This window comes from Macrobrachium nipponense, chromosome 31, assembly GCF_015104395.2.
Source record: "Macrobrachium nipponense isolate FS-2020 chromosome 31, ASM1510439v2, whole genome shotgun sequence".
In the NCBI taxonomy this organism is placed as follows: domain Eukaryota; kingdom Metazoa; phylum Arthropoda; class Malacostraca; order Decapoda; family Palaemonidae; genus Macrobrachium; species Macrobrachium nipponense.
The window spans coordinates 48,016,807-48,039,306 of NC_061093.1; the positions used below are offsets into that span (position 1 = coordinate 48,016,807).

The 22,500-nt window shown below is 39.7% G+C and overlaps 1 protein-coding gene across 1 annotated transcript in view; it reads left to right on the top strand.

The window, feature by feature from the left end:
* LOC135206950 (zygotic gap protein knirps-like) overlaps positions 1-16,476 on the top strand; it is a 23,391-nt gene extending 6,915 nt beyond the window's left edge. Inside the window, exon 2 of the mRNA XM_064238483.1 lies at positions 12,182-16,476. Coding sequence (XP_064094553.1) covers positions 12,182-12,384 — 203 coding nt within the window. The 3' untranslated portion in view covers positions 12,385-16,476. The remainder of the gene's footprint in view (positions 1-12,181) is intronic.
* Positions 16,477-22,500: the final 6,024 nt, after the last annotated feature.

The following is a 22,500-nucleotide window of genomic DNA, read 5'->3' on the forward strand; positions in this document are numbered from 1 at the left end:
TGCACGGTTGATGTGAATCTACTATAGTATTTTAGTGACAATTCCTGTACTATTCATTCCTTTTTGGAAAGTTATTCCAAAAAGTTCTAGTGGACGTTACAACCTCCGGGTCGGAGCGGCAGAAGCGGAGGAGAGATGTTTATCACACAACTAAACAGCCTGAGAGTAATAACAAGGCTGGGAGCGGTGATTACGTCAAAGAGAGGATAATTGTCGTCAGGAAACCCCTCGGGAATGAGGAGGTCCGGGCCCGGACACGCTCAGGTAGCGAGACATGGTAAAAACATTAGCCGCGACGTGTTGGATCCAGGAGGAGGAGGAGCAGGAGCAGGAGACGACACGAGGTGCTGAGTTGCCTTGTGTGAGTGAGGGAGTGAGTTTGAAGAACAGACGAAATGTGCAAAGATTTTTGGAAGTCTTTATTTATCCTTTGCTTCGATAGAAATTGTTCTTAAGTCTGTATACATTTTTTTTGTGTGTTTCGTATTTGAAAAGGCTACTCGAATAACATGTAAAATGAATAGCTAAACTCACCTCGCATTCATACTTCTTGGTTTCCGTCTTTCTCACCCAAACCGCTTCTAACTTTCTATTATAGGTCGCATGCGTCACTCTTCACTCCCCCCCCCCCCCCCGCCCCCAGATATCAAGATGAGGTTAAAACCTCTCGGTTAAGAGAGTTCCTTTCTCTCGCCCCTTTTTTTTATTGCTCATCTTTGTTTCCATTGCTGATGATTTTCTTTTTGAGAGAGAGAGAGAGAGAGAGAGAGAGAGAGGTGTCACAACTAAACTAGGTACCCTTATGTGATCTTCAGGAGATTATTCCGTAATGTTACCACGGCAAATGCCCCCTCACTGAAGGTCTTCTAATCCCCCCTAATCTCCCATTTCCAGCAGGAAGGAGTTCCATGTGGAGGAGAGGAAATGAGCAGCGAGCGTCCTTCTCTCTTCATTTGTGTCAATGTAATTCTTAGTTGCTTTACCTCTGCACTTTGTAATGTGAATGGATTATTTCGCTTCCCGTAAGTCGGTTCCTTTTTATAACACTCACACCCCGAGAGAGAAATTTGAGATACATTGTTATGGGTTCGGTGGGCGTGCGAGGTCATGGGCGGAGGTTGGCAGTAAGGGGTCACGTCCTCCTTCTTGGGCACAGCCACGACTCGACCCCGATCAACCCAAATCCAACTCAGCAGTTTTTTTTTTGTCTCTTCACACGCGCCCTCCCGATTTGGGAGCCCGCGAGCGCCCCAAATACGGTCATTGGTTCTAATTATTATTACCATGCAGATCAACTCTGACACGACGTTTGATATGTCTCAATATTAAATGTATATTAACTTTTGACGTAATCGCTTCGCAAACATTTTTTGACAGATCGCTTCAGAGACATTTCTCACCAAATTAGAATTAAGTGACTGTGCTTTCGCCACAGGGTCGTTTGAATTTCGAACCTGAATAGTAACGAGCCTTTATCTCTCTCCGTGGATGAGGTGTCATTAATTTACGTGCATGCGTGGGTGTGTGTGTGTGTGTGTGTGTGTGTGTGTGTGTGTGTGTGTGTGTGTGTGTGACAGCCACATTATCATTGGTAGCATGTTGCGACCGCCTATTGGGGAATAACTAACGGACGAGGGTTGAGTTTTATTGATAGCAAGGCAGAGAGAGAGAGAGAGAGAGAGAGAGAGAGAGAGAGAGAGAGAGAGAGCAGGTATTGGTTTTGGGGCTGGTTGGTTGGAGGCTAAGGTTAATGAGCCTAAACCTTTTCGGTAGGTACCACTTGCTGGACGGAGGTTAAGGGCCTGACGGGACGGGGGGACTATGCTAATGGAGAAGGAGATTTGATTTTCGTGATTAAGTCTGCGGAAGTGTCTCTTTTTATCATTCGTGTGGAGGCGCGTTTGTTTCTTTACTCTCTCTCTCTCTCTCTCTCTCTCCCTCTCTCTCTACCAGTGTCTTTGCTGAAAAGCAAAGGTGGATTGCAGGCGAGAGAGAGCAGCCAGTAAAGCCCTAATTACCTTAAGCTTATTCCTAGATTTGAGAGGTATAAACACCCTTGATAAGAACCTTTGTCTAGTGCTGTTATCTGCCCGAAGAAACGTTTTTCGATATTTACTTTATTATATTAGAGAAGACGAACATGAATGTTTAATGTATGTACTACAAGAGCCTACACACACACACACACACACAGGTATCTATATTCACAGGTGAGTGAGCGCATTCATGTGATACCAAGCTTTAACGTTACGGAAACGAATTACAGCAGATGCCCTATCCATATTTATGCTAACAGCATGTAAAGATGAGGTTTAGAAATTACACTGATGTATTACAATAATTTAGTGCTCTCTCTCTCTCTCTCTCTCTCTCTCTCTCTCTCTCTCTCTCTCTCTCTCTCTCTCTCAGAGGCTTCGCTGTTATTGCGATCTGTTATTGACTGCAAAGGGGGTTTGGGGAGTTGTTTCTTCACGTATCAGTGCCATCTCCGTGGGGACTTTTGTGTACCCGTAAACAGTTATTGACAATCATTCTCATCTCCCACCTTCTCCCTACCCTCTCATTCCCTTCCATCCTATCCCCCCACCCCACCCACCCGCGCGCAAACCAGGTCTCTCATCTCTCTTCCTCTTTGCTGCGTGCTACATTCTGCATGTCCGTTGTCTGATGTCGAGGTTAGTGCACGTCCTGTTGTAGGATATTTTTGGCGTGGAGTCTCCTAAATATATCCTTGATCGATTTGAGAATGGAGAATGAATTTCTTCTGCTCTAGGCTTACAGTTAAGATGTAATTATAGTAATATTTATATTAAATTCGTGCCTTAAATGCTAATGGTATGCAGACACAGCGAATGAATTCCTGGCTATCAGAATCTCTTTTCAGTGCCTCTTCCTCTTTTGATAGTGGACGTGAGAGATGTTCCTCTTTTATACGTTTCACATTCTTCATTCGGTTATTCTGTACACCACGAGTCTCATCCGTCTTCTAGGCGGAAAACCACCTCGTGGTGACGTCGAGTATTATTAATGGCCTCTCCTACCAAAGTAACCGGCTGGTTTAGTCGGCCGTAAGTCTCTCTCTCTCTCTCTCTCTCTCTCTCTCTCTCTCTCTCTCTCTCTCTCTCTCTCTCTAGTGGTTTATGCTCTTACAAAGGATTCACGTCGGGTTACGAAGAGTACTATACATTAAGGACAGAGGTTTATTTGCCTTTACAAATTGTCTCTGAAGATTGTCGTAAGTGAATGGCCAGAATAATGTGCTTCAGCAGCGAGATGAATATCCTCCACAAGATGCTGCAATAAACATCCTGAACGACCAACGTCCTTTTTGCATAAGTTTTCTTTTCCAACAACGAATGATAATATCTTAATTTTTATTCTTTTTTTATATATATGAAATGTTTTCTTCTCGTCCTTTAGTAAAGTATGACTGAAGTCTTTTTTTTCGCCTATTTATTTCGACATGCATCTGTAAAAACACACGGCCCCGGCCCCGGGGGGGGGGGGGGGGGGGGGGGGGGGGGGGGTGTTTGGGGGGGGGGGGGGGGGGCGGGGGGGGGGGGGGTTTTGTAGTTATTCCCTCGATCCGTCTGAAGGTGGCTGGGTGACCTTAGCGTTTTCCTTCCCTTCAGAATTGAAGGCGGAGCATCTTGAAATGCTACGTGACCTTAAAGGAGACAGGTATTGCTGGAACCTATTGCAAATAGAAGCGCCATAAAGAGGCATCAGAAGAGGACGACGTCGCGCAGTGTTATCAAGGGTATCATAAATTGTCTAGTGCTCTACAATGGCTTCGGGTTGACTTGCGACACTGATGGCACTGAGAGAGAGAGAGAGAGAGAGAGAGAGAGAAGAGAGAGAGAGAGAGGCCATAATGTCTCAACAATGACATGCCACTGCTGAAAGAGTGAGGGAGTGAGGGAGAGAGAGGGAGAGAGTGGAGGAGACAACAATGTTTCATCGCTATCGCTATCATTGCTTTGGCAAGAGAAAGTTGCTAAAATAGCACTTCCTCCACAACACTAAATTGCTCTCTTCCTTTGGTGTATATTTTGTTTGAAATTTGAAAGATGCAGAGGTTCATTATTGAAGAGATTTTTGATGCAAGGAAAAAAAAAAAAGACTCAAGGCGAGACTGTCTGTGTGTGTACCTCTCAAAAAAAGAAGAGTAATGATATTGCCAGAGATAGAACGATAGCCTTTTTCATTCCCTCTCCTTATTTTTCCCCTTTGCGAAGTCTGCATACTTCAAGGCAACCGTGTACATTAAGGAAAGATACAAGACTGTAAGAGAAAAAAGAAGAAAAAAAGAAAAAAAACTCACAGTCCATTGTCGTTACGCGAGAGGAAAAATGATAATAAAAAGACGCTGAAGGTGTAATGCCCAACCCTGCTGGCCGACCTTGTCTGGTTGTTTTTGTTGATAATCATGGGGGCTAACCTTGCGTATTCCCACCAATCCAGTCCAGGATATCCCACTCCGGCAGTCCTCATGGCCCTCTAGGTCGTCAACACACACCCTTTTTTTACGTCCTTGGGTTATTTACCCTTTTAAAATTATTGCTGTTGAAGGCAAAGAGAAGTGTCACACACATGTGAGTAACACATCGGGACAACATCAGGCTCGTAAACACTTATCTGATGAATATATATGTTATATTATTACCTAGAGATTCTAGAAGGGCGCTGCCATCAAAGAGAGCCAAGTTTCGCCGAAATTCATGTCGAAAGTGAAGGGGCTCAATTAACTCCACTTCAGTTTGGAGAAAAGATATTCACACGTGGATGCGGACAGATGAAATCGCAGAACACAACCAGGCTTACGGTGAACATGTGGCTGTCACTGGTTTTTCTTTGTCTCCTCGTGAGGAAAGGGAAAGTTTCAAGTTCCTCGGAAAAGGTAAGAGGCATTTCGAAAAACTGATGCCAGACAAGAAGAGAAGAGATGGCTTTGAACCTTATGCCAGGATTGTCAAGGGATAAGAATAATCCTGAAAGAAAAGTCGGCTAGTGGCTCGTCCCACATTGTCTGTGATTCCCTAACTATCGCAACGCCTCCTTATCTTTTTTTTCCATCTTTCATGACTTTTACCGTACCTACTTCTTTCCTCTCGCACGTGGCTGTTACTACGTTTCCTTTTCATTTGATGTGTTTTTTCTCTCTATTATCGCACACGTATCCGACGTCTCCAATGACTTGGACGAAAACTCTGCCGTTTTCCTTGGCATTTCTGCCTCGTGGCCTTTTACTTCACTCATTCTTGTGCTATATATGCTCTTAATACCTACATGATTCAACATCCTATAATATTGTTTTACCATTCGTCCTGCATTGATGATGACTTGCTGGATGCTCTGATTAGTCACTTCCTGGAAATATGGGTTAGAAAAGTTCTTGCAAGTTTGTGGGAGGAAGTTGGATTGTTTTCCTGTTTGGCTTGTGTGTCAATGTGAAAGGCATTGCTTGCTGGTGCTGAAACATGTCACATTGATGATTTTCTTTCCGTTTCAACACTTATGACACGGCAGTGTCGTGTGGCTTCTGTCTGTCTGCAGTCAGGGCGGAAGCGTGCGTGCGGGTGCGTGCATGCCTGACCGGAAATTCTCACAGTTACAAAAACACCCACACAACGTTAATTCTTAAAAGGTTTCACCAAAGTTTTCTTGCGTTTGAATTCCAAGCTTCTCATTTTCTTATTATTCTCGTAGTGCAAGTGCTGATGATTCAACTTCTTCCTAAACTTCATGGTTATTTCGAGAAGTAGAAGAGAGAGAGAGAGAGAGAGAGAGAGAGAGAGAGAGAGAGAGAGAGAGAGAGACTGTACCCAATTTAAATTACTAGTCTTTTAGGGCAGGAAATTTGACGAGGCGCCTAGCCGCCTATTGCCAAGATTAGAACTAACAGTCGGCTCTCCTTCCTCCTCCTCCTCCTCCTCCTCCTCTTTCGAACTATTAAGAAACCATCTGGTGGTTCCTGGAGGAGAAGGAACACGACATCCTTCTGTTACAGAATCGAGAGAATGCTTTTGCCAGCAGGGACGGATGTTGGTCTGGGAAATTTTTTTTTTTTCCGAGAGATGTTCCCCAAGATGATGATTATACGCACCTCGCTTGGCAGAGTCCATGACGTCATCGAGTAGTGACGTCAGTCATCCGCGCCCGGGCATCTGCAAAACGGATTTTTAGTGACGTCATGACCGCACGACATTTAGGCAACCTTATGAGAATGACTTCACCAGCGTGGGCTTCATGACGTCATCATTCGTGGGTTATTGTGTTGAGAACATCGTTACTTCTGAAGTACCATCATCTGTGTAAACTGAGACGTAACTTCTACTTACTTCTACTTGACACGTCAGTGACGGCACACCCTGGCCTTAAGAGTTTTTCGGGGAACACTTTTGGGAATGAGACCGAACATTTACGCCAGTGAAAGCTAATGCTTCTTTGGAAACTTCCTGAATTACTTTGCCTTGGCCATTAATGTGCTATTAGTTGCGAGGAAATTCGTTTGTCTTGAGTCGGCAACTCGTTTACTTTAGTTACCATGCAATTGCCAGCCATAAGAACTTTATCGTGTCCGATACCGTAATATTACCATATTAAAAGGAAAACCTTTCGCATTTGTCTTTTGTTTTTCTCGGTATTTTCTCCGTGACGACTCTGAACGGAGAACAATGCAGCTGAAACGTAAGCGGTCTGTTCTTTTATGTTCCCTTCCTTTGTCTGCTTACATTCTTAAGCAACGATATTCAAAGAACATCTCTTGTGTGTTTGTGTCATATGCATGGGCAGGTGACCAGAGAATAGACGAGGTTAAACACGTTCCCTGATAAATTTCAACACGGCCATAAAATGAAGTCTTGGGAACACATGAATAGATCATTGAAGTTAATTCAACATAATTATACGTTTCCTTCTGCTCTCACAAAGAGAGAGAGAGAGAGAGAGAGAGAGAGAGAGAGAGAGAGAGAGAGAGAGAGAGAGAGCACAGATTGCAGACTGCATCTTTTATCAGGTCACAGTCGGACAGGAATGACCTTCGTGGAAATGGGGCCAAAGACTTTCCAGGTTCCAGACCTTCCAGACGCGTAGGTGACAGCGAGAAACATTATTTTGGGAGTGAAAAAAAAAAGGCACGGAAACGAGTATCATACGGATGAGGTTCCTGGTATCAAGCCTTTTCGTATCATCAAGCAATTGCAACATATAGTATACACATAAAAGTAATAGTATACGTATATCATATTTACTATGAGATCCAGAAGTTGGAACCTACCACCGTCGGCAAGTAATGTTATGCTGAAGAAATTTACAATATGAAAAAATTCACAACATGCAGACTAAGTATGCCTATATTGTCAATATTAATGTGCAGACGAAGTATGCTTATGCTGTAAATACTTGTATATTTAAACATCTTTGAACTAGAAGCATTACGTATGCCGAGAAAGAGGGAGAGAGGGCAAGGTTCTGCCTGATTTGTAAGAATCAACCTTCCCCACCAGAACCCGTCTACCTCACCTTGGCGAGCTCGCATGAGACAAGGCTTCTTCGAAGTCAAGACCTTGCTAAACAGGAATCCCACGAAAAGCCTTTTTTATCGTTTCGTTGCTTCTTTGCCCTTCCAGGTAAAATAAGAATGTAAAAAAAATAAAAATAAAAATTTAAGGTCATGCAGTAAAATACGAACAGGAATTGCATTTGCTTATTGAAAACTATCACTGGCTGACGTTGCTCAAAAGCGTATTGCGATACAAGGAGACAATTTTTCCATCAGGATTTAATGTCAAACAGTTCCCGTACTTGGGAGAGTGAATGTCAAGAAAACGAGTGGTCGCTCCTTTCCGTCCGCCGACTCCATTAAGAAGGTCAAGGCTCGGAGCGACAAGTGATATTTTCAAATATCACGGTTTTGCAAGCCTTTTGCTGAGCCGATCGGACTGACTGACTGACTACCGCCGAGCGTGATTATTGTTGTGTGTCGGGGGAAATAGAATAACACAATGCCAACAATGGAACTTTTCCTCCCGGAGCCTCGGGTCGTCGCCGCTCGGGGCGAAACCTGATAAAAAAAAAAAAAAAAATCCAGAGACGCGACGGCGGTTTATAAGGGCACTGTCACCGTTGCAACACGCGAAGCCCCAGTCATTTGTAGCGTAAAATGAACAGAGTATTGTTTATTTCTGCGATGCCATTTCCCACCCCTCCCCCCTCCTTCGGCCGAGTGTTTCAGCTGCCTGTCTCTTTTGTTATTCCATCTGTCACGACCTTCTATTGTTTGAATTACACTATTTTGCTCCGTTTTCCTCTTGTGCTTGGTATTGTAAGTTCTACGAATAGCAACAAAGTAATTGGGCATCATATAACAAAGTGGCATTCACTGACTTTTTTTTTTCCATTTTGAACTTCAGAATATGTTTATGTTCTTCCATGTAAATAATATAAGTATTAAGAAGCATTTGCGAAAGGAATTCAGTATCTGAATTTCATAACTCTTAAAATACAGAAAAATGTTTGCTAATAGAACTGCCATGTTCATGATATTTTTTTTAATGCCTGGATCGGAGAGTGTATGTGTGTGTGTGGAGAGAGAGAGAGAGAGAGAGAGAGAGAGAGAGAGAGAGAGAGAGAGAGAGAGAGAGAGAGAGAGAGAGGTATACTTTGTCACATTCAGATGAATACAACAAAGCAACTGTCTTGTAACAGCCACATCAATGACGTCAGATTCGAAAGCCTGTGCAACTGTCTCGAGGTCTGGCCGTTGCACCAGCTATAGCTGCAATAAAAAGGGAAGGGGTTTGCATTGTGATCTCTCTCTCTCTCTCTCTCTCTGAGGAGACAGGATCATACGTCCACTATCGTGATATCAGGTTACAAAGTCGGTCCGGTTTGGGACGCAGGCATATACGTAAGCAAATGAGGGGGGTCCTGGTAGCATATACTATATTCGCACACCCATCCACACGTCAAGGATGATTCGGAAAAAACATCAGAATTCCTTGATAAAACGACTCATGACCGTTGATGGTAATGGTCACCTTTTTCTATTGCCCATATTAAAGTAATATCATCGATGAGAACTGTCCCCAATAATTACCATAATAAAGAGCCCATTTTTTTTCCTCGCTACTAGTTCCCATTCATTTTACTACATACTAAGTATCTCTATTCATTATCCAAAAATGTTTCCATATTTTTATTCCCAAATTTCTTCATTTTCTTTAGTAATGAAATTCTTATTTTTTTTATCAAGTTCCTTACTTTTCTTTCCATCAATAATCTAAATTTCCCTCACTTGCACATTCTCAATGAGAACGTTCCTTTATTTATTTTATTATTATTATTAATTTTGTATCGGCTCCTATATCCTAGCTCCCAGTTAAAACTTTCTTCGTCAGAGATAAAACGTAAAACGATCACGCGAAACCCCGTTTGTGCCACCACGGCACTGGGAGACAGACTCTCTGAAAGGTCAAGAAACGTTGGGGAAACGCCATCGAGGCTTCAAGGAAGAGAAAACGCAGTCTGCAATACGTTTGTGTAGGTTAAGAACATTTAGGTGATTGGGGTCGTTGAGCATTATAAGTCTACTGGCAAATACTTTACATGAATAACACACACCGGATGCCAAAAACATATGCGGGAAAATTATTTTCATACCTGAGCAAATTCGAGATAATCTTTTGCAACGAAAATCATCTCGTATCTAGGTCATTAAAAAGAGTGAATGAAATTTGACTGTGAAGGGTTGCTAACCCTGGCGTCCAATGAGGTCACATTGGCAACACTGAGAGATGCTTGGTTGGTGTCAGTAGCCCATTGCCATTGGTCATTATGCTTGCTGCGTGGCCTCCCTCAACAGCACGTTGCCACAGTCCATTATGCTCTTTGAGTGGCCCCACCGACAGTGCCATGTGCGCGACGCCTTTTTTTTCTTACTATTATTTTTATTTTGCTCATGACATTCAGGAAACAAAATTGTTTATTTTTTATTGGTTTATTTGTATATTGATTTTTGTGTGCCTTATTGTGGTTACTGCATTGTATTTGAATAAGCGATGCTACAAGTCACATATTTTGATGGCAAAACATTCTTCTTAGATTTGTATAAAATTCCCCTCTTGACCATCGATTAATCTGCGTTAATTAACTGAAGCCATGAAAGACGCGATGTTCCCGCGATTGGAAAAGAATGAAAGGAGGCCAGTTTGCATCCAAGAAGCTTCTTAATCCCACATCTTTCATGGCACAAAGCCTTGGCATTATTATGACCTTAACATTCTCTCTTTCTCTTCAACACTTGGCATCTCAGGTCAGGAGGGCTTTTTATTGACTTAACCTATAAATGTTACAAACGAGGTCATGCGAGAACCAGGCACTAATGCTAAAGTATAATTTAAATGGTCATTTTACACACGCGAATGGGCGCCCACACGAATCCATTGCCACGACTTCTCGTCTCTTGAATAGATCTAACATTTATTCAATGTGGCTCTCCTGAGATGCCCTCTGTTTTCTAACATGAAGTTCCGTTCACCAATCTGACTAGTTTTTGTATTCAGACACATCTGCCCGAAACTGAGAATCTCGATGTTCTAAATTGTGTGGGGACTTACGTCTTAGACTACGGAAACAGTAAATTATTTAGTTAAAAACTAAAAAAAAATAAAAAAAAAAAGGCACAGACTGATTGACCTACAAAAAAGATAATAGGCTGTAAGGGTTGCAGTCAACCTTTGATCAATCTGTCTTATCAATCAACCACGCATTTACATAAGCTTGAGTACAAAAAGATATAAAAGTTTCTGTTAGGGAGACTTTATCTATGAAGAGAGCAGCTCCAGTCTCTCTCTCTCTCTCTCTCTCTCTCCCCCCGAGTCGCCACGGCCTTGGAATATAATCGAGGTGCTGTTGGGGGCGAATTTAAGATGTGGGATCTCCAGTAAGAATGCTTTTAGGAAAACTAAGGTTTCTAGGAAGTCGGGCAGTGTGGGAAGTGGCGTTCTTGGCAAGGATGCTAGCTGGGTCTTCCCATGAACTGGCTGCGGTGACGTAATCTCGTACGGTAATCTCATACGTTTTCTTGGACATATCTTTGCGAGAGGAAAGAGGTTTGAGGAGATAATCCACACGTCATATCATACGCGTGATACTAAAACATTGCCAACGATTTATCTGATGTAGTTAATGTCTTTTATTACTTTGTTGTGTGGAGCACAGTTTATAAACGATGACATACACACACACACACACACACGCGGCGCTCGTTATATATATATATATATATATATATATATATATATATATATATATATATATATATATATATATTATATATATATATACACATACATACATACATACTCACACAGTGAAAATTTACCATAATAAGATAGCAATATTCTGGCACTTGTCTTTGACAAACATTTCCACACGGACGACCCCGAGTTTTCTGTAAATTTGCGGAATAGTTTACAGGAAAGCAGTTGGACGACAGTGAAGGTGGATGCCTTGAGTGTGCGACTTTTCTCACCTTCGTGGCATGAACGGAAGACGGGATGGTGGTGGGGGAGGTGGGGGGGGGGGGGGGGGGGGGTTTGGAGGGCTGCTTATTCCATGACATGACTAAGGAAAGTTCCATCGGTAACCGAATTAACGATGGAGCCAGCCACCCGTCTCTTCTCTCTCTCTCTCTCTTCTCTCTCTCTCTCTCTCTCTCTCTCTCTCGTCAACGCATACTGCTATAATATCTGTTGTTAGGGCTTATCTTTTTTTTTTTTTGAGTTAGGTTGTCGCATCTAATGGAAGAGCGTCATATTTATATAGGTGTTGAGTATTTGCGGTTGGGTACTGATTCGTTCCGCCTGAATTCTCATTACGTTTTATATTGCCGATGTCCAACGTAAAATTATTTTTATTAATTTAGAACTTTTAACATCAGTCATTATTCTTCATCACCTTCATCACTCCTGCCATTACTCCCTATACTGTCATGATGAAGCCAACTGATAAACATTATTTAATTTGGTATTGTCGAAAAGTTTTTTTTCTTTGGTATTGTCGAAAAGGTATCTTTGGGTAAATATTAAGTCAAAAGTATTAATTAAGTTTCCATTTTTTTTTTTTTTACTTTTTCCTTCCTGCAGACAACTGACGGTTATTTTCTTCTCTTCCACAGATACGCTTAGTCTTGGTGCCACTTGGAAGGAGCCCTCGACCCCTCTATCCTCAACAATGACCTCTTCAATTAGTAGCAGTAGTAGCAGTGGCAGCAGTAGCAGTAGTAGCAGCAGCGGCGGTGTCCATACCTCTTCTCTCCTGCCAGGAGTCGCCCATTCGCATCACTACCTCCCACAGCCCTTATGGAACTTGGCTTACTAGAAGGGCGTCGTGATACGCTTAACAAAAATAATAAACCATTGTGTAAAGGCACTGACTGGGGCTGTCGAAGTCTTAGGGGGCGTTGTTGAGATCACCACGACTATACAACTGCAAGTCTCTCTTGATGATCATAGTCATCATCATCTGAACCTTGAGTGGAACCTTCAAGGAACGCCATTCCTCTTGTTTTCTTCCAGCTTGAGCACAACACAGAAGCTGTAAGAACCTTTTTTTTTTTTTAGGAGTCAAAAATACAGTAGCTATAAACTAACGCTAAATAAAGGGTTTAGGTGCTATAGTATCTCTTCATAGTTGTTTGGCGAAGAAAGTAGACTCGTTTCCATCTGTAATCATCGTTAGTCTCTGTGATGTGAGTGTTTTTTAGAAGACCGGTAGACGTTGTAGACATGACTTCCTTGTTTTGTTAGATAAAATCTGAGAGGATGAAGCCATGAATCTCTCTAGCTCTAGCTACTGGACACAGCAGACGCCCCCTTCTTCTTCTGTCGTCGTCGGCACCCCCGCCCCCCCCAGCGGGGTGCAATTCTCAGAACCAACCAACACTGTGCTGTGATATGCCGTGCTGGCCTACGGAGCCTCGTCGTCGCCATCGTCAGTTCTCCTTCTCCTCTTCCTCCTCCTCCTCCTCCTCGTCGGCATTGTTGTCATTAAGCAGTGGAATTCATCGTCAGTCGGGTCCGTGTCAAATTCGAGAGTGTCGAGAAAGAGAAGAAATCAAAGAAGAAGAGGAGGTATAATAAAACTATCGTTGCCTCCGGAAGATGACCGAAGCGTCTCATTCAATGCGTGATGGTGGTCGATTGCGATCAGCATTTGCTGCTCTTCTCGCTCCGCTTTTAAGCTCTTCAAGCTCTCGTGACCTCGACATGTAATCATCGACCGTCTGCACTCATCATCTGTTGCTTCAGTTTTGTCATCCGTTAGTCATCACTTGCATAGTCATATTCGGGAGCGACGTCTCAAAAAAGTCATGATTTCAATGAGCCATTTTCCCAGGAATAATAATGTTCCTCCTTTCTCGAACTGTCACTTTACATCTCTCTCTTTCTGCCTCGCTCGCTCACTCGCTCACTCACTCTCACTCACTCACTCACTATCTCTCTGAGTATTTGTTAAAACGACATCATCACCATCACTTCTTTAGGCTAACGAGGAAGGATCGCGCTCGCTCTAATGTCAAAAGGGAGAGTCACCACTGCTCGAAATTACAGAAGTATCTCATGGTCTACTTTTAAGTGTGGAAACTTATGGGTGTGCTTAACTTACGGGAAACTTTTAATATTTAATGACTGTAATTATAATGATGATAACAATAACACAGGGGTTAGATAAGTCGGTGAATGTTGTCTTTCTCTTACTTGGTTAGTTTGTTAGTCCTCTTGATTATGCCAAGTCACTCCATCCTTAGGCAATATATTTCACTGTTCTCTCTAAAGAGTCTGTGACCCCAAATCCCTTTTCCCCAATTTTATGTGGAGAAGTTTCTGGAAAGGCACAAAGGCACGGGCGGTGGGCGGGTCCTGCTCACTTCAGTGTACTTTCCGAATAATGCATGCAAGCATATGTTCCTTATACTCAGATGGAAGCTGATGTTATTAATAATTAGTGATAATGTTGTTCCCCGAGAAGGCCTGACGACGCCCAGCCCCCCGGGGCACATGTGCCCTTCCAAAAGCTGAACCATGTCTTCTGCACAAAAGAAATGATGCTTAGTGGAAGTTTAAGAAATAATTAATAATGATAAAAAAACATCTGTGTACTAAAGGCTTGTCGGCATTATGTAGTGTTTTTATGTAAAGTTGAGTAGGATTTTTTTCTAAGGTTAAGTAAGGTAGGAAGAAGCGAGAAGGTTTTTCCAAGACAAGTTGGAACTAGACTGTAGTTGTTCATCTTCATTTCAGCTCTTTCGAAAAACAATAAAAATACGCTTACTAGATTTCATGATTCATTGTCTTTTTGTATGGAAATATACTCATCATCTGCCATTCATTTGTTAAGACTTACATTTAGGTTGTATATTTTTAGTCCTACTTTTTAAGTTATATACTAATGTTATTTATAGTCCTCTGTTTAATTCATCATAGGCTCCTGAAGTCATTCTTGAATTCCATCTCATTTCTTAGTGTTTTTTGAGCTTGACACTGTAGCTGTGTTTTTACGTTTTGTTACGCCAGTTTTGTTCACTCATCATTTTCACTAAATGTATGGATACATTGTATCAATGTTTAATTAATAAATTTCGTGTCGGAAGAAGACATTGAAGCAGTCGAGGGATAATAGTTGTGGCATTCATTGATGTGCGTAAAGGATATTTGCTTCTGTTTTCATTACCACTCTGTCCAAGTGGGACTCTTCATGCAGAATATCTTTGCAAGTTTGCCAGTCACGTTTCAGGTGAAAATAATCCCAGTGGTTATTATACAATGTTTTTGGAACTCGTATCTATGTTGTTTTGCTGCAAGAAATGACCATGAAAGCCCACAGAGACGTTTACCACTCCGTCACTGAACGTTTCGAGATTTTGTCGAAAGCCTGAAAGGGCGAAACGTTTCCCTCCTTCCGGGAGACGTCAAATTCAAACGTCTCTTCCCCGAATTCACGAACTTGTAGCAAAAGACTTTGACATTCATTCTGAACTCTCTGTGTGGTTCTCGTGTCGTTTCTCCAATACTCTATTATCTGTAATGATGCCGAGATAGATAGAGCTGAGCACTTGAAATTATCTTCCATTCAGTAATGTCTGTAGCATACATAGCAACACTTCAAAAGGAGGCAAGTGATTTTAGAATAAGTGTTAAGTACCTTCAGTGGTCTTTTGCAGAGTATGTGGAGTTTATGTCATTCTAATGAGTTTAGCCCTACGTGGCCCAAGTAGCTCGATTTTTGAGAGTAGGTAATGCACAACCATCTTTGAATCCAGCCAAGATAATTTCTTGTTCTGCGAAGTTACCCTTGTGTTGTATAAAGTACTGTGATAGATATTTTTGCTTTATATAATGAAAAAGGTGGTTCTGATGATTCTTGTCACTCATTGCAAAGCATGTACTGACAATTTCCAACTTGATTTGTTTCAAAGAAGCAGAAATTAATAAGATGAAACTGAAGGTAATTATATTTCTTTGGTAATCTGAATATGTTTCTAGAAGAAAGTAAATTCTATGTACTCTTGCTTTTCAACTTTTAAAGACTGTTAATTCATGTTCAGTCAAACAACAGAAATAGAAAAAAAAGAAGTAAAAAAATCATGCTGAGTCCTCCTCCTAGATCGTGTAACGCACTTGATGTTCCGAAACGTGTATTAAATAGCTGAATAAAAGTAAAAAATTAATAACCTTTGCGTGCAATAAGTCTTTCAAATGTAGAGTATAGTTCTGAGGGCAGCTTATGATAATTAGGTTTCTTCAAACTCAGACACATATTTTTGTGATTCTAACATAAGACGCATTCTGTTTGACCCCAAACATGGATTTGGTTCAGCGATCCTGGTTGCGTTTCGTTGTTGGCTGTAATTAACGCCATTTCCTGTAATGGAAGTTTTTCTCTTCCCCGAGAGCGAGCTTTCTCGTAGGAAAATGTCAAATGTAAATTCTCATCCCCTAAAGTTATGGTTCATGAGTTATAATTATTTGTTAAATGATTTTTCTGACAAAAGAGGGGGTGAGTAATGAACGCTCTCCTGGTAAATAAGTGTATTGGATTTTTTTTCCCCACTTAATTTGTCTTAATTAAAATGCAATTCAGAGAAACCTAAGCCGAGGACGATTTGAAGTCAACAGAGGGTCTTTTTTTTATTAAGCTTGTGGTGTACAGTTTTTCTTTCTTTCTGTACAAATGTACATAGAAAAGGAGCGTCATGAACATAAAACAAGAATAAAGGTTTGGTTGGCAACAAATTATATCTGTGATTCGTTTGGGTGCTTCGGGTGGGGTTAATCCTCCTTGGCATCTTAGCTTGTAAATATTGATATTGTATATTTAATGTGTACAGGGAAAGTAATTTTTGCACATGTGCTACTTGAGAATTTTAACGTGTAAAACTTGTGATATGTGAAAATAAAAATAATCTATGAATTCAATCTTTGATTTCAACCCTTCCCATTTATCGTGTGTAAATGGTGTTATATTTATTATGGGTGAAATGATTCCTGGCTGGGAGTGCCAGTTCTTGTGATGCTACATAATGTAGTTTGCCTTATATTTTCGGTAAAGCAGTGATAAGAGAAATATTTAGTAGACAATCAAAGCTTGTATATATTCAAAAATCAAATGAGCAAGCCAAATACTATATGTGTGACAATCAATCAAATTAAATGGAAGCAAAATGTTTGAGCAACGCGAAGTTCGCGAAAGATCACTGGTCTTTGCTGCTTCACTCAATGACCTCGCCAGAGGTCGTCTTTGAAACCTACTTACGACCACGTCTCCCGACACGGGGTCTTGTTGGCTGGACGTGGCCGAATATTTTTGAACGAGACAAGGAGTTGCGCCATGTCTTGGACCACTTCGTGACGTTTGGAGGCTATAATTAGAGCTCTGGGAATTTTCACAAGAACGAATACTGGAATGCCTTGCTTGTAATTATTTCTTCTTGCTATCAATGCCGATTTCCTCTTGCTTGTTTTTTCATGTGAACTGGCAAGATTTATTTCCATTTTGATTTTTAAAAAATCACTTGTTTTTTTCTGGGTAACTCTGGTAAATAAAAAAAATAACACTGAACAATATGAACGTGATGTAAGAGTAAATAAAAAAAAAACACATGACCAAGATGTACTTTGAAGAAATAAACCAGCAAACAACTTGAACGAAGTTTGAGAGCAAATAAAAGTTACTAAGGGAATTCTGAAAGCAAAGGAAAAATTGATTTGAAATAAGAAAAAAATATGTGAAAAAAAATAATTCAAGAACACAACTGAAAGGACTTTATGTGGATAAAAAAAATTAAAACTAATTATGCAAAATCTATGATATTACATTGAGAGTTCAGTTATGAAAGAATAGGATCCTTTTTGACTCAACTTCCACTCAGTGAATTGTGGTTTTTATGATGGAAAGTTTTAACAACTAAAAAGAACTTCCCGTATCCTTCATAATTAGGACACGTTGTCTTTTAAGAGACAAAAAAGCCTAAAAGCGAAATATATAACTTCCATGAAAATCAATAAAGATAAAAGATACACGGGTAATTAAATTTCTATCACTGACACCAAAATATTTCTACAAAACGTTACATAAAATAGCTATAATTGATAAAATAAATGGAAGAGTGAACATTTAAATTCATGAGACCTGAAAATATTTGAGAGACTGCAAATTGAAAACGAAATCCTAGACAGTGACATAACCGATGCCTTCGAATTCTGACAATTGTTTGTTTTTTTAAAACGTTAAGCGGAAATTAAATGGGCTCGTTTACGGAAGCAAAAAATTGCAACCCCGCGAGAACCACTCGGCCAGGAATATGAAATGGGTTGAAGCAACAAGAGTTGAATAGAATCCTTGTAAATGATTTCATTTTCCGTTTCCGAGATAAAAAAAAAGAAGAAAAAAAAGTTAGGAATGAGGACAGAGGGCGATTTTTTTTTCTTTTCTAAATCTTCTGCGTGGCTCATTTCCAAGAGGAAACGAATAGCATTTATTCGCTGAGGGCAGAAAGCAATTCTCTTTTTGTATTCTGCATGACTCAGGATTCTTTCTAAATGAGTAATCATGAATCGATGTAAACGAATAAAGGGAATGAGTGAGTGAAGGATATAATGTCTTTTGACTGAGTGAAGGATATAATGACTTTTGACTGAGTGAGTGAAGGATATAATGACTTTTGACTGAGTGAGTGAAGGATATAATGACTTTTGACTGAGTGAGTGAAGGATATAATGTCTTTTGACGAGTCTCGACGCAATCCATTTCACAGGAATGTAGAATGTTATCATTTATCATTCTAAGAGGCTGAATACAACGCGGAAATAGTACATGTAAACGCCCTGTCAAAGGTTTAAAAGAAGTATAGTGATATGAAAAGAGTTTCAAGGTATACAGTCATGAATTTAAAAGTCGGGACGAAAAGCAATTGTTGCGCCAACACAAAAGGCAAAAGTATAAAAAGAAAGATAAGAAAAAGAGAGGGAATTTTACCAGAGAAACAGAGCTAACGCAAAATCTAATTGCACCGGAAAAATGGAAGTAAAATTGCATCAAACACTTCTTTTATACGAAAAGAACCGAAAAGGGTGCACTGGGAGTAAAGCGCATAAAATACTTCGTTTGCAAAAACAATATAAAAGAAATAAAACTGAGAAAAAAAAAGAGCTCTGCTCTTCAAGTTACACGCGCCTAATTATCCTGCACAGGGAAACGGAAAAAGAGAAGAAAAAACTTGCAGACCAACGGTTGAAAGAAGAACGAAAAACGAGAAATTACAAAAACCGGATATTAAATGGGAACTCACACGGAATGCTTCCTGTCAGAAAAAAAGAGCCAGCTCCTGAAAAAAAATATAAGAGAAAGTTATTTATCACATGTTTACCACAACACTTTTTACTTTTAAAGTTTTAAACTCAATACAGTGTAGCAGAGAAAATACGATAACGCTGAAAATCAAATAAGCGGCAGTAAAATAAAGAAGAGAAAAATACAACATGCATATATATATATATATATATATATATATATATATATATATATATAATTCACCTTATTATATAATAACACTTTTCCATGAATATCACTGATCTACTGCTCAAACGAATTAACTATGACAGTATGGAGTCGGAAAGAGAAATGGCTAAGAATATAATATTATATATATATATATATATATATATATATATATTAATATATACACACAGCAGCCACAATATATATACATATATATATAACACACACACACACACACATATATATTATATATATATATATATATATATATATAGAGAGAGAGAGAGAGAGAGAGAGAGAGAGAGAGATGATATCACAGATGCAAGGCAACACCAGGGATGACGACAAACTAAATTAATCATCGAATGAAGAAAAAGTTATAAACTTTAATGAATAAAATGATGACGCAAATAGTTCTGGGGTAGAATCTTAATGAAATGCCGAAGAAAACGTGACTGTGTAGTAGAAAGGCTGACACAACGAAGGTCTCGTGCAGACAGTGAGTGGGGAATTCTAACTATACCTTAAAATTCCAATGGGAAATTCTCTCTCTCTCTCTCTCTCTCTCTCTCTCTCTCTCTCTCTCTGTGTGTGTGTGTGTGTGTGTGTGTGGAGGTAGGTTGAACAAGCTAACCAATGAAAGCGGAAAATGAAATTGAAGGTGAAAGAACAATAAGAGTTAGCAACCAATTATTTAAGATAGTCAGAAAAAAAATTAAGCTAATCAGGAAAATAATCAGCAATCAAACACTAAATACTAATTTAAACTATTTATCAAAACAACAACTATTCAGATACAAAACACAATTACACGTGAATCCCATGAACATGGCGAACACGTTTTATGAGAATAATGCTCAAAAAAAAAAAAGGAGAGAGAAAAAAAAATGAACAAAAAGGAAAGGCTTACGAAATTCGGCCTCTTGAAACAAGGACGAAAATTCACGTTCTTAGCAAATGTCTTCATTAAATAACCTTTGCTGTGCTTCCGCGTTTGGCGGTCGTTGGCAGAACAAAGGTATTGATCCAAGATAATTGAATTTTGAGAGAGAGAGAGAGAGAGAGAGAGAGAGAGAGAGAGAGAGAGAGAGAGAGAGAGAGAGAGAGAGAGAGAGCTTGTTACCAAGACAGTGGTGGTATCTTCATGTACTTTGAAGTACGTAGAGCCTCTCGTACACAAACACACACATATATATATATATATATATATATATATATATATATATATATATATATATATGTGTGTGTGTGTGTTGTGTGTGTGTGTGTGTGTGTGTGTGTGCGTGAACCTCAACGTGTGTGAGTGCGTGTGAGCGTCTCAGACATGATTCGATATCACGCTCGTGAGAAACCGCATGACTATTGACAAAATTTACCATCATGACATCGTTGGGTTCTTTATATAGCTACTCAAATTCGATCGAGAACATGCTTCGGACATTCTTAAGTACGCTTTTGTATTTATTTACTTATTTGAAATATCATGACAGCAAACCATCGGAATATCTTAAATCACTAATTACCTAACTTTCCTGGTAAATATTTTTTATTTTAGTAATGAATGATTAGGTGACAGAAAGAAATTATATATGTTTTGAAAGATCTGAAGTTGTTCAGTATGCTTATTGGGAAAACGCTCTAACAGAAACGAGAAAGAAAATTATTAAGATAGTCTTGTTGAACACTCGTATCAAAAAAATAATATTACATGATTCAACATTCTTACAAATATTATATAATAATTCTGTACCCTCCAAAGGGAAAGATGAAGAAAAATCGAGTATAAAAATGTTGTGTGTATCGACTAAAGGGAAAGTACGATTACCTACTCGCGTTTCTGTAGTAATCATTTATCCTCTACACAGAGTATAAGTGTTTGAACGAAAACTTTTATGCATGTCATTCTTTTTTATTATGTAGTTTTTAATGATGCTTGTTATGAACAGATAGATAAATAGGTATACAGAGAGAGAGAGAGAGAGAGAGAGAGAGAGAGAGAGAGAGATAAGCGTGAGTGGCGTGATTAATGGTTTGCGTGACGCTGAAGGTCTTTAGGCTTCTGGAAGAAAGCCGCCATTTTCGTCGAGAATTTATTAACGCTTCTTTAAAGGCCTCCTCAACCCTGATTTAAATTATATGGAGAAGAAAAAAGGAACCGAACTTACAAAACTTAAATAAAAGTCCCGCCATAGCTCCGGGACTCGTCTCACTCTTCTGAGTCTACGTTAGAGAATTCTGTATCCAACAGCCTTATCCAGCACGCCCTTCTTGAAGATCGCTACCCCTAGAGGGCTTTGGTCACCAATCATCATTAGTTCTGGCAGAACACTGTGGCGATGTTCCCACGTCAAGTGGCATGAACCTTCCACGCAGACTCCCTCGTTCATAAGTTATTTGAGATACAGTAAAAGATTTCAATACTGCTGATCAATGTCAAATAAAGACTCCATCCTGGTGTTACAGCAGGTAAAAACTTCATGGTTTCAGGTAAAAACTTCATGGTTTCATGGACCAACTTCCTAATCCAGAGGTTTGATAGTAATAAATTGCTACAACTGTGGAAATTAGATATAAAAAAGAAAATCGGTTGTAAACGCCACACCATATGAGAAACATTATATAATTTTAATCCCGAATACTAAAAAAAAAATAATAATAATAAATAAATCTTTAACAAGATCTTCACTCTTCACTCACTGCTTTCATTCGCGACAGAATGGCTTCTTTAATTTCTTATCGTTTCTCACAATTTCTTCTCATAACTTTCTCCTTCCTGACAAGCATCTTTCTCTATATCCATCACATTAAATAATTTCAATCCCGAAAACTGAAAATAATAATAATAATAAAATAATAAAGACATCTTTAACAAGATCTTCATTCTTCACTCACTGCCTTCATTCGCGACAGAATGGCTTATTTAATTTCTTATCGTTTCTCACAATTTCTTCCCATAACTTTCTCTTTCCTTATAAGCATCTATATCCATCAACCTTCCTCCAAGGTCCCGTTCACTCTTAACATTTTCTTGATGACGGCATCCACAGGTGTTTATTATGGATGGTATACTATTCTGCTGATACCTGCATCAGTGATTACAGAAAAATGCTTCTCATTATGTTCTTACGCTTCTTGTTCCTTTTCTGTATATATATATATATTCTACATATCATTAAGTCTGTCAAGGGAATTTAAAAAGCTCTCTCTCTCTCTCTCTCTCTCTCCTCTCTCTCTCAATTGCACTGCCTACGAATTCAACGAAGGATTGAAACACGCGTTCGACACGTAATTAGTCCAACGGCCAAAATAATCCCAATGTAATAAAACGCGTTGTGAATACATTTATCAATTTTCCAGTGTGTAACAACGATAGTCTACGGACTATGATCTCCATATACAGACTTGACGTCGTCCAGCCCGGAGTAAGCCTCTCTAAAC